The sequence below is a fragment of the Hyalella azteca genome, unplaced genomic scaffold, assembly GCF_000764305.2.
Source record: "Hyalella azteca isolate HAZT.00-mixed unplaced genomic scaffold, Hazt_2.0.2 contig16202, whole genome shotgun sequence".
Taxonomy (NCBI): Eukaryota; Metazoa; Arthropoda; class Malacostraca; order Amphipoda; family Hyalellidae; genus Hyalella; species Hyalella azteca.
Genome location: NW_025946029.1, coordinates 232,296 through 245,554, shown reverse-complemented (window position 1 = coordinate 245,554; position 13,259 = coordinate 232,296). Strand labels below are relative to the sequence as shown.

General features: G+C 38.6%; 1 protein-coding gene across 1 annotated transcript; it reads left to right on the top strand.

The window, feature by feature from the left end:
• Positions 1 to 9,891: 9,891 nt before the first annotated feature.
• On the top strand, positions 9,892 to 12,056 carry LOC108680682 (proteoglycan 4-like). Its single transcript, XM_018169564.1, has 2 exons — positions 9,892 to 10,636; positions 11,944 to 12,056. Exons 1-2 carry the CDS (start codon positions 9,892 to 9,894, stop codon positions 12,054 to 12,056), a joined length of 858 nt encoding a protein of 285 aa, XP_018025053.1.
• Positions 12,057 to 13,259: the final 1,203 nt, after the last annotated feature.

The following is a 13,259-nucleotide window of genomic DNA, read 5'->3' as shown; positions in this document are numbered from 1 at the left end:
GCACCTGCAGAGAGAAGCAGTGTGGAATTCTATACAGACACATAATATATTCTCACATTTCCATAAGAAAATGGATCGAAAAGCCTACCATGTTACACCTTGCTTACTCCACACTGACAATTAGTGATACACTGAGCTATTCAGAAACTGCCGCGCTTCCGATATCTTGCATGGTTAGAAATCAGATACTGTGTCAATGATGCCTCCCTTGATTACATTCACTAGTCATTTGTCTGTAACTGACATATTTTTGCAATGAATTTGTTCTAAAATACAAAAATTTTATCAACTTTTCCAAAAATGGGATAAAATGCAGTTCTTTCACAGTGTATTATCACATTGTGCTTCCATGTAAACATTTGACAAAATGGTATAACACACCTTGTTTTGGTAATGTCAAGTTTGATTCACAATAAATAGATTTGATCCACATTCCACACTGAGAATTTAATGATGGAAAGTTGTTTCAAAATTTAAACACCTATTGATAGATGTCCAGATATGAATTTTTTCATGTTTTTGCCCTATTGTGTCCATATTGTCTTAATAACTTCTCTTTAAAGTCTGAATGATTTTGTCTCCCCTTTTTGAATGTCTCATGTCTTTTAGAAAATGTTTGTTGTTTAAAAGAGGCAATTATTGCATTATATAAATCATTGAGCACTTAAGCATATACCATGAGGTATATTAAATAATTCAATTTAATTCAATAAAAATTAATTTTTAATTTAAACCTTTTAATTAGAAATTTTTTAAACATAATTTCATTCCACAGCATGTAGGTACCATGTGGTATATTAATAAATAAATTTAATTTTAATTAATTAATTTTAATTCAATTTAATTCTACAGCTGCAGCCAGTAAAAATGAGCATCATAGGAATGAAAGTAAATTTGTCATTCATACATCCCAAATTGAATGACAATGAATGGATTTGATAGGTATTTTATTGATCCCGTTTACATATAAGAATGGAAATGTCACATCTATTTCAGACTCTGTTCTAGAATAAATTTGTGAAACTACCATAATACTTTTGGTAAATACTGTAACCGTAATACTACAGTATACTTGCTGACAGAAATATTATATACTACAGTACTTGCTGACCATTGCAGCATCAACATTACCAGAAGTGGCATCAACATTACCAACCATCAAAGTCAGTCGCTCGTTAGCTTTCATCGGTTTTGGTGCATCATGTTCAACTCATATTAGTGGTCTGATTTGTTATTAATTCATATATATTAATTGGATGCTTGACTTGGAGATGAATTGCTAATGAATTAATATCTACCGTAGTCTAATTGAAATCTTAAAGAATTGCAACCTTCATTCTTGATTCTCTCAAGTTCTCAAGTGTAACTTTAATCCCTCCTAATCTCCTATTTTACAACACTTCTCTTTAACTTCACTCCTTGTTGCTTGTTTGTCTGTCTGCTAAAAATATTATAATATATTTGATATTTAACGCACTTCTACCTCTCCAATCAATCCGAAATTTTTGATATTAAATAAAAGTGAAAAATAATTTTGTCTGCTACATCCCTTATGATCCACACTCAGGATTATGTAGGTTTTCAGGGAATTTACCCACGCATAATGAGTTTTATATTTTCTCTTTGCACTGGTGTTGACGCAAATTCCGGTCATCCATTTCACCCTGCGCAGTCATTGGCACAAATACAGTTTGTCAAGGAACAGGCATAAAACTCAAAATATTGAATATGCGTTTAGTTATCCTTCAATAATATATGATTTTCCTTGTTATGAAAATTTTGTATAAGCAAAAATCTAGAAATTTATTTTAAAATAAATTATCTTTAAATTTCTTATGGCAACATTGTTTGTTTACCTTCCATCAAATATGGTAATCAAATCCATCAAATATGGTAATCTTCTAGGTAATCAAATATTTCATCCGGTTGTGAGGCAAGTGGTGAAGAACCAAGTCCTCGGAAATTGGGCAAATGATGTAATCAAATGCTGATAGCCGATAGGGTTATTAGAGGTTTATTTATATTGCAATCTGACTGCTCTGACATGACTGCAACTACACGATCTTCAAGGAAACATTTTGGATCTACAAACAACATGTTTGCAAAGTGCAAACCGTTCCTTTTTCAATCAAACAAAAATACATGAAATTAGAGCCGCAAGATTTCATACCTACTGAAGTTATATGATATTAGAGCCACAATATTTCAGAATAGGACTTTTTCAGCAATAGCGCAGATTGATAAAATGACAATAAAATTCCCGTGCACCTGGCAGGCTGGCACATCTTCCTGACCATGGCTTACAATTGATATTTAACACACTTCTACCTCAGTACCTGTCCAAACCATCTAAAATTTTGCACACTTGCATAAAATCAGAGACAATGCATGTATCAATTGACAGAATTAATAATTTTGAATTTTTTAATTTTTTTAGGTTAGGTTCTTAATTTAATTAGGTTTTTAATTTAATTTTAAATTTTAAAAATAAAATTTACCATTGATTTTCTTAATAGGTATATGATAATAAAATTAGAAATTCATTATGCATGTGTAACATCAGAGACACCGTACTGGATACAGGATACTGGATTCTCTAGAACTTAGAAGTGTTGTCTTTAAGGGGACCGGCTAGCGTCCGGAAAAACTTCTACAGTTATTATCCGATCATCATGAAACTTCACATACATGCGTAAAATGTAAAAATAAGAACATTTTGCTCTTATGAATTTTTCGAAAAAATTGATAGAAAACGTGAAATTCATAGAAAACGGCTATAAAGGGGTACTTTAGAAAATCTATCTCCTCCTACAAATATCATCCTACAACATCGAGACACGTATCATTCTATTCGAAAAGACCATACCTATAGACTCTGTGATCACTTTTCTCATTTTCCCCTTAGTTTTTTTTTAATCCCATTTTTCCCCCCCTCCCCCCCCCTTCTCCCCCATATAAAAAACGAACCAGACTGAAATCCAAAAAAAGTGAGCACAGAGTCTATAGGTATGGTCTTTATGAATCGAATGGTATATGTCTCATTGCTGTAGCTTGAAAACTGTAGGAGGAGATAGATTTGCCGTGAGCCAATCAGAGGTTTTCAGGACGCCCAAAAAACTGCCGGGCGGCATGTAAAATGACGTAAAAGTCGTAACGTAGCCAACATACCGAAACTAAGCCTTAATCCACTCAAGGATGCTAGCAGCAACTTGTAGCGCACCTCTCCGTACAAAGTTAGAAGGGTTACTGAGCTCAGATGCCAGATACACCAATATATGTAGTCTTTCAGCTCTAATTTTCTTAGGTCTATTTACTAAAGGAACTCCACCCCCCACCCCCCATTAAAGCCCGGCCATGTGCGTCAATATTGCCGTACAAATTGTACATGGATCGCAGTACCGTCAACCGGGGCTACTCGGGACGGTTTTGAGTGTTTTTTGTTCATAACTTCTTACGATGAAACATTTCATAAACAAGTTTGGGCTCATTTTATAGCTCTTTGCGAGGGCTATCGAATGGCATCTTCAAAAAAATTCCATATGCTATTCGTAAGGTGCCAGAAGCAAAAAAAGAGTGTCCCGAGTAGCCCCGTCGAACCGGGCTACTCCGGACACTGGAAATAAAACTTCATTTTAAAATATTTGAAGTATGCAGAGGGTACTCATCCATTACTAACAGTACTCTGAAGTCCTCCTCTTTCATTGTAGACAATGTAGAGGTAGAATAAATGACATTTTCTGTGACTTTTACTAGTTTTTCCTTCATTGATATGATATTACCATAAACATTAATTAGGGTCAACTGGGGTGACTTCCCCTGTGTTTTTGATTCATGCTGGGGTCATAAACGCGGGGTCGTAAACGCCGGGGTCATAAACGCCGGGGTCATAAACGCCAGGGTTGTAAACCAGGTCATAAACGCCTGAGTGACTTTGGCCACTGTTTATGACCGTTTATTACCCCACTTTGGCCATCATTATAGAAACTATATTCAAAGATTTCAGCAGCTAATTACTTTATATCTAATTAGTTAAAGTTAAAGAACTCTCCCACCCGCTTCCCTTTAAAGAGACGTCATGAACGTAAATATTGGCGTACAGCGATGGCAGTGGTACCATTGGAAAGAGCAGAATTCCAGCCTTCAGAGTTCAGAGGAGCACAAAAACCGGAAAACGCCAAAATTAAAAAGTTTAGGGTAGCCGGCCTTCTTAAAAAGAAATTTTTAAGTGCATATTCTCAATTTATCCTGATCTTAGCTAAAATTTTTGGATCAAAAAAGTGGTGGAGGTGGATCAAAAATAATATTTGATTATGAACCTTGATTTTTTTAATTCCAGACTTCAGCCTCTTAGAGGCTGAACTGATTATTTTAACTGAAGTCTGAAGATAAGAAGAATAAAACTGAAAGAAAGACAAAAAAGTCTCAAATCAAATGATAATTTCTGAGTCCAGGTGTTTCCACCAACAACAACAGATTAGAGATTTAGAGTGGCCTCTTTTCTGTGGAGGCGAAAATGGAATTTTATGAAAAACAGTGGCTCAGAACTCCAGATTCCAGAAGAATGCTTGGACAAACAGGAAGACTCTGTGCTGAACATTAGGGAGGAAATGTAATCAGAATTTTGTAGTACAGGTCGAAAATTAATCGGCCAGTTTTGGTTGGCTCTCCTGCCTCTCCAGTCTCCACGCGCCTACGCCTACGACCGCTATGCAAAAGAAGAACACGACTATTAACACAATAGAAAAAGCAAGCACGTTGTGACGTTATTACCTGCTACGTCAAATCGGAATGAGAATCCGCAACTGAGTAATTTTTCACGGAAAGTGAGAAGTTAACAAGCATTTCTGTTTCACCTTGAAGGCATGTATATTATCATTATACTTCAACATTCAAGGGCTGTCAATGAAATGGATGGAATTGAAATTGCATGCATGCTGACCTCCGGTCAATATCTTTAGATCGGTAGTTCACGCTGCACAAAAATCTTTTAATAGCGGAGAAGAACTTTAAATTTCGCGTCGCACTCGGCGGCTAAAAAAAGTTAAATTAAAAAGTATTCACGACAATCCAAAAAGACTAACCCATCCAGTTGTACATGTGACAACCTTAATAAGAGAAGCTATGCACTAAAACATTCTCCATATATCTCTTCACACTTTCAAAAATAGCTACAATCCACTCTTCGCTCGTTCTGTCATACTCCACTTCGTTAATCTCACCTCCCTCATTCATAATCACTTCCATCATAGAGACGCTCTCTCTCATACGCCACACATTCCATCACCAAGTGCTCTGCAGTTTCCTTCTCATCCCCATCACACATAAAACATTTATCTTCCCTCTTCTCAATCCACCTGTATGTACGTCCATTCACCCCTATAGCGCCCCCCCCCCCTAACTCAAAAAAGAAAGTCCCCACCTCTACTACCATCATACCTACATATACGATCATATTTTGGCATCGCTTTCATCTTACAGAGTTTCAGAGAGCCCTTTCCCTCCATTCTTTGCTTCCGCACCTTTAACCCATAGTATTTCACTCGTTAATTTATTTCTCTTTTCCACTCTTTTTCATACGACTCTATCCTTATCGCAACCCGTACTGTCACCACCCATTCGTCCTTTGGTCCAGCTTGTCCATGGTGCACCCACGCTTCGTGCATACCACACTTACGTATCAATGCACGACATTTACATGCCCATTTGCTCACCTTCATGTTCCACATATACATCTTTCGTGCCAAACGTTCATCGTCCATTCGCTCCAGTCTCACTTTATACCTCAAAACTGATCTCATTCTTCTCTCCTTGAAGGTACTCCATCCCATGTCCCCTCTCAGGGCCTTCTACCATGCACAGTCCACCTGGGGGCTCCTAGGGCCAATCTCGCCACTCAATTCTGTACTAATTCCAGTAGTTTATGTAGCTCACCATCATTATATGCTATCACATCCAATCCATACATAATACTAGGCACATTCACACTTCCCTCAATACATCATACTTACTCGCTGTCACTTTTGCTGCACTTCCCAACCATTGATTCGCCTTCTTGAATTCGCGGCCTTTGTTCTCGGACATCCCTCGTGGTCCACACACACCTTCTGAGTACCTAGACTCATTTGTCCTATCAATCTCATTCCCTCCCAACAGCCATGGGGTGGCAGGGCAAGGCAGGGTGGCCCAGTGGTTACAGTTCAGAGTACCAAGATCGGCGCAGACAGGCGCGGGTTCGATCCCAGCTCTGTGCGCCAGTTTCTGGTCAGAATCGGCGAGAAGGCCGGGCGGTTAAGCACAGCAGAATTGTAGCAGTGAGTTGCGAGCTCGAGACCGCAACAAGCTGTTAATATTCGACGATTTTATGAATCGGCGACAGGCCTACGGCCTAAATAACGCTGAAACACCACAGCAGTCCACCTGAGGACACCAAGTGCCAATCTCGCCACTCTTTTCTGAACCATTTCCAGTTTATATTATAGCTCGCCATCATTATATGCTATCACATCCAATCCATACATAATACTAGGCACTGCCACACTCTTTCACACTTCCCTCAATACTTCATACTTACTCGAGCTCTCACTTTTGCTGCACTTCACAACCATTGATTCGCCTTACTTGAATTCACGGCCTTTGTCCTCTGACATCCCTCCTGGGCCACACACACCCGCTGAGTACCTAGACTCATTTGTCCTAACAATCTCATTCTCTCCCAATAGCCATGGGGTGGCAGGGCAAGGCAGGGTGGCCCAGTGGTTACAGTTCAGAGTACCAAGATTGGCGCAGAGAGGCGCGGGTTCGATCCCAGCTCTGTGCGCCAGTTTCTGGTCAGAATCGGCAAGGAGGCCGGGCGGTTAAGCACAGCAGAATTGTAGCAGTGAGTTGCGTTTTCGAGACCGCAACTAGCTGTGAATATTCTACGATTTTATGAATCGGCAAAAGGCCTACGGCCTAAATAACGCTGAAACCATTTTATTATTATTATTGTTATACCCTCGTATACCCGGTCACACAGTCCTGCATACTTTGTAGTTCCTCGCTATTTACACTTATAATCACAGCACCATCAGCATTTTTAAGCTTTCGCCGCCTACAGGCACACCAACATCCATTCTCCTCACCCTCGTGGCCATCTCTTCTGTGTAGAGGTTGAAGAGAAGCGGAGACAAGAGGCATCCTTGTCAAATGCCTACAAATTCTAATTAAGATATTTTGTATTAAACGCGTCACTTGAAATTTTTCTGCACAAATTCTTAACAACAAATGATATAAATTATATTCACATTCACAATGATATATATTCACATTCGTATAAACTACAGAAGTTTTTGCGAAATGTTAAAAATTGTGTGATTGATTTTATCAATCACACAATTTTTTTTATATTTCTGTTACTTCACGTGATTTTCGAACATTAAATATGATAATAATAATTTTTTTGTTATTAGTAAATTGTGAAATCGAAGCAGCATCTGCAGTAGCATGACATCTGCAGTAGCATGACATCTGCAGTAGCATGACATCTGCAGTAGCATGACATGTGCAGTAGCATGACATCTGTAGTAGCATGACATCTGCAGTAGCATGACATCTGCAGTAGCATGACATCTGCAGTAGCATGACATCTGCAGTAGCATGACATCTGGAGTAGCATGACATCTGCAGCAGCATGACATCTGGAGTAGCATGACATCTGCAGCAGCATGACATCTGGAGTAGCATGACATCTGCAGTAGCATGACATCTGGAGTGACATCTTCACGCGGCAACCGCACGCTCAAGAGAAGAAAGTATAAGCTTATGTCGCGTGTCGCGCGCATATCACAATCCAGGCTTCAGTCGTGACGGGGACGTCACAGCAGGAGGGGGTGTGCGTTGTCGCGCTCGTGTGATGTTATTTAATGCTTGAAAATAAGGCGGCTTGTGTAAAATATAATGTTTATGTAGAAAAAATATGATGATTTATGAACTGCATACAATTAACTAGAATTCATATAGTCTTTATGTTACAAGAAAAGGATATGATCATTTTTGAACTGAATACAATGCATTTTATTCATGAATATACAGTACGATGAATGTTAAGTGAACGATAGAGTCATGTTTCATGCTGATAATATTGTGTATCTATTTGTTGAACATCCGAATTAGTAAGTTAACTTAACAAAATGCATTCTTCTTCTAACCAGAAAAAAACGAACCATAAGCTTAAAAAAACGAACCAGTTTATACGTGCGTGAATTTATGTAATTGCCATATATACGTTAATTCTACGTGTTAGCCATCAAAAATGTAGTTCTACTGCAGTTTAAGTAGTAGAGTTTAGTTAAGTTAGTTAGTTCTAAGNAACGGGGGGCGGCGTAGACCCCGGGGGAAAGCGAGCTCCCCACCCCCACCTCCCCTTCATGGGGGGGCGTTAATATCCTTATAATATCTTATAAAATATTTTTTCTATTTTTACCAATAATTTATTTAGTGATATATAAAATAATATTTTTTTTCTTTAGTCCGGTTTATTTTAATTTAATCATTTCATATTATTATGGTAATTTAATTTCAGTTTTTGTTATGTATTAATTCCAGCATTATTGTGTTTAAGTATCTACATGACGGTCTCCAATTATCAATTATTAATAAAACGTATAGAATTATTTAAACAATGATAACTACCTAATCTGAAAATCTATTGCATACTAATTCGATGCAATTTTAATGCATGCTAATAGAGGAATGCTAAATGTTCGGAATTGTTTCATCGAATTTTCGTAATCAATTCTTGTATTTTATCAACGTTTCGTTTCCGTTACAGATTTTTTTTCAGAGCACGTGCTTTATTGCTGTAATTATCACATTTGAGTTACGTATTATAGCACCGCAGCACGGTACTTTATACCATTATTTACGCATCGAAAAACAGTTTAGAGACTCGAGACACGACACGCAATTATATATATAGTTCCTGAAGCCACACTCATATACCCATACACCGTATTCACGTATATATGAACTATAATAAATACACACAGTGTCAGTATGTATGTTTTATAACCGATTCAAAGACGATATTATACATAAAAATATTATTAATAATTATATTATTAGACACAATGACGATTGTTTTCTCCAGCGTTCATGTATCCACGATGCGCGCAAGTCTCCTTATCTTCATTATGGCTTTCATCAGTTTCCGTTCTAATGGCAGTAATGTTACCTCCCAGTTACTGCACGATTATGTCGCTATTACCAGACTTCCAATTCCAAAATCAGTTTCCGTGACTCATAAGGAACTCATTCACAATTTTACAATTCCACATCAAGTCCCATATGTGGTGGAGAAGGACTTTCCAGTCTCCAGTCCATCACATACCGAAGGGAAAATTCCGAAATCTGTTTCTGAAACTCGAAATTTTGAGAGAATTCATAAGCAAGAATCACAAACCCCGAGACACGAATTTGGATATAAAGTATCAGAACCTTTGTATTTCGAACCTATTAGTCGAAACAGTAACCTTATCACGGAGAATCAAATTTTGAACAGGTTATCTAACGCAATTCAGTTTCGATCTTCTCGTAATAATGGACACATGTTTAATAGGAGTCTTGCTACTCATAAGGCACATGCAATGTATTTATCATTCACCCTCACCCCACCACCGGGACCCCAACCAGCGAAACCCACAACCATCCGAATCACACCACCCAAATTGAAACAATTTCTATCCCTACCACCCAAACCCAATACCACCCTCACCCCACCGCGTAAATCCGAACAGTCCCTCACCCCACCACCAGACACCACTCTCACCATTATCTAACGCAATTCAGTTTCGATCTCCTCGTAATAATGGACACATGTTTAATAGGAGTCTTGCTACTCATAAGGCAGATGCAATGTATTTATCATCCACCCTCACCCCACCACCACCCGAATCCCAACCAGTCAAACCCACAACCACCCGAATCACATCACCCAAATTTAAACATTTTCTATCCCTACCACCCAAACCCAATACCATCCTCACCCCACCGCGTAAATCTGAACAGTCCCTCACCCCACCACCAGACACCACCCTCACCCCACCACCAGACACCACATTCACCCCGCCACCCAAATTTAAACCAGCCCTCACCCAACCACCCAAACCCAAAACCACCCTCACCCCACCCCTCAACTCCGAACAGCAGGTCACCCAACCCCCAGACACCACCCTCACCCCACCACCCGAACAAGAACCATCCTTCACCCAACCCCCTGAACCCAATACTACCCTCACCCCACCACCCAAATTTGAACAGTTCATATCCCTACCACCCAAACACCATCCCCCCAAACCCAATACCACTCTCACCCCACCACCCAAACCCAAAGTGAACACTGACCAAAAACTCGAAAAAGCGACGCACAACGAACTAATCGATAACAAGCACGGAAAAACAATTTCAAAAAACGATATTTACGAGAATATAAATGCCAAAAACAAAAACTTCAACGACAAAACACAAATTACTCATAAAAAATCCGATGTAACTGAAGACAAAGTATTGAAAACGACTGCCAATGACAACAATTCAAGTGCAAGCAAAAACAAAGAGGGGTTCACCAACGAACAATGGAACTACCGTGAAATTCCTACGGGTTTGACAGCACCGAAACATAATTTTTACCCGAAAAATGACGTCAGGAAATTTCAGTCGAACAACGGGGGAAATTCTGTCAACTCTTATAATCGATCTCCATCAGATTTGGAAATGCAAAATTCACAAACGGAAACTTCAGTGGACAAAATGGACGAGAATGACATGGTCGAGAGCAACGAAGCTATCAGAAAAAACATGACACAATCACTGGGAATTCATTTTACGAATTCCCACAACTTTATGCGTCGCCCGAGTGAAGTTAAAGAAGTTTCTAAGCCGTTGAATAGGAGGAAGCTCTCCTCGAACGGAAGGGAAAAAAGTTTAGTTTCTTTTCCCGCGGAAACTAAAGTTCATCGGGCGAGTCAAGCTGCAGAAAGTTTCCCAGGGAGCCACGTTTGGTCGAATGAAAACATGAATATAATGGAAGTACGATCACCCAAAAGCAAAGAATTTCTCAACAAAGTCGAAATCCCAACCAGAGAAAGAACATCAAAAACCAACCAACACTTCACATATGGGCAAAAACAAAATTATGACAAAAGCCTTCATGATAACAATTTGAACACAATTCGACAAACGAATCCTCATGACGAATATCGAAACCAAAAACATATGTACGAAAATACAAAGCCGTATCGTCACTCGTACAATAATAATAATGTTAATTATAAGAAAAATAATCATTTCTATTCAGTATCCAATTCAGACAGACCTCTAATCCCACACAAAAACAGAGCACACATGCATACAAAACTTCCCCCTTACGACCCCAAACTCATCTTCAAAGAACTGCAAGAGTCTCCCTTCAAGAAAAACTTTCCTTTCACGATTACTCCTCACAGAAAACGACTGGGAGGAAGACCAAACTTACCAAGACAGACTATACGAGATGTCATCATGGAGGATGTGTCGCATGACATCGAGGCAAGTGATGAGATTTTACTGAAGATTTTGTATTAGAAGAGATTATATAACATCGGTTCGTCGTTTTATTTAACATTATTTCTTTTTTCTTAAAGCTTACAATACTTTTTAATAAATTAACATACCACTTTTAACGATTGCTCTCGGGCTCCTATATAAAAGATTTTACTATTCAATTAGCTAAGATTAATTAAGTAAATATATTCAATCGGCATTGATTTACGAAATCAAGTGTCCATGGCAGGTGGAAGTCAATTTTTTGTATTTCTTATTTAAATTTTTTTAAGCATTTAATTTTGATTAAATACATGGAATTTCAAACTTGTTATATTAAAATTATTTTAATATTATTTTACACAACAAAATTTGTCCCTTGCGCAGAACGCTCGTTATCTCTGCCGCGCTACGGCGGTTTGTCCCTTCTCCTTATCCTGGATGGAGAATACCATCCTGAGAAGCCTCGTCAGGATAATGCTGCACTGAATACTTCGTAGGGGCCAACAATTCTGCCCTGAATACCTCGCAGATGCCAACAATTCTGCCCTGAATACCTCGCAGATGCCAACAATTCTGCCCTGAATACCTCGCAGATGCCAACAATTCTGCCCTGAATACGGCGCAGATGCCAACAATTCTGCCCTGAATACCGCGCAGATGCCAATAATTCTGCCCTGAATACCTCGCAGATGCCAATAATTCTGCCCTGAATACCGCGCAGATGCCAACAATTCTGCCCTGAATACCGCGCAGATGCTAACAATTCTGCCCTGAATACCTCGCAGATGCCAACAATTCTGCCATGAATACCTCGCAGATGTCAACAATTCTGCCCTGAATACATCGCAGATGCCAACAATTCTGCCCTGAATACATCGCAGATGCCAACAATTCTGCCCTGAATACCTCGCAGATGCCAACAATTCTGCCCTGAATACCTCGCAGGTGCAAAGAATTTAGCCCTGAATAACACTTCCCACTCGAGCATTTATACTTTAAAATATAACTTTTTTACGCAAATATTCTTCCGTGTTTGTTTTATCCATTCAAAAGACTCGGTATTTTAATATTTTAATAATCATTCCTACTATTATAATTATTCATAATAGATTAAGGTCATTACAGGATAATTAAAAAATAGATAAAGTTCCAGTATATTGAGACGTCAGCTGTCAGGTTACAATCAAGTCACCGCCAGGTCACGGTTACAACCACTTTTCGATCAATTGATCGCCAGGTTAAGTCTAGACTACAATCAACCTTACAAATAAGTTACGATCAAATGACCGCCGGGCTACAACCAAGAAACGATCAAATGACCGCCACGCAACACCCACATTACGATCAAATTATCGCCATGTTATGATCAAATTACCGCCGTTACGTCTACCCTGTTAAATTGGCAATAAACGGCGGCAGAAAATCACGCCGCGAATTTGTACATGATTTTTGCCAGCTCAGGTAGGAATAGCATTGGAAATGACACTCATTTCATGTACACATAGACGAGTATTTAATTACAAAACAAACTTGAATATTTGATAACAAAATAATAACACAAAAAATTGATCAAATAACATAAATTTGAGTCATTAATTAGGCTAAAAAGTTAGTCTTCTCTCGGTTTAGCTGTAAAATCAAGATTTTTTCTATTAATTTATATTCTTATTTTATTCATTTAATTAAAATCAATTTAATTC

Excerpts from the sequence above, each read along its gene's own strand:
- LOC108680682 (XM_018169564.1), top strand. The coding sequence starts at position 9,892 with ATGTATTTATCATCCACCCTCACCCCACCACCACCCGAATCCCAACCA. Across the intron at positions 10,637-11,943 it reads CTACCGTGAAATTCCTACGG|AACGCTCGTTATCTCTGCCG; the intron begins GTTTGACAGCAC and ends TCCCTTGCGCAG.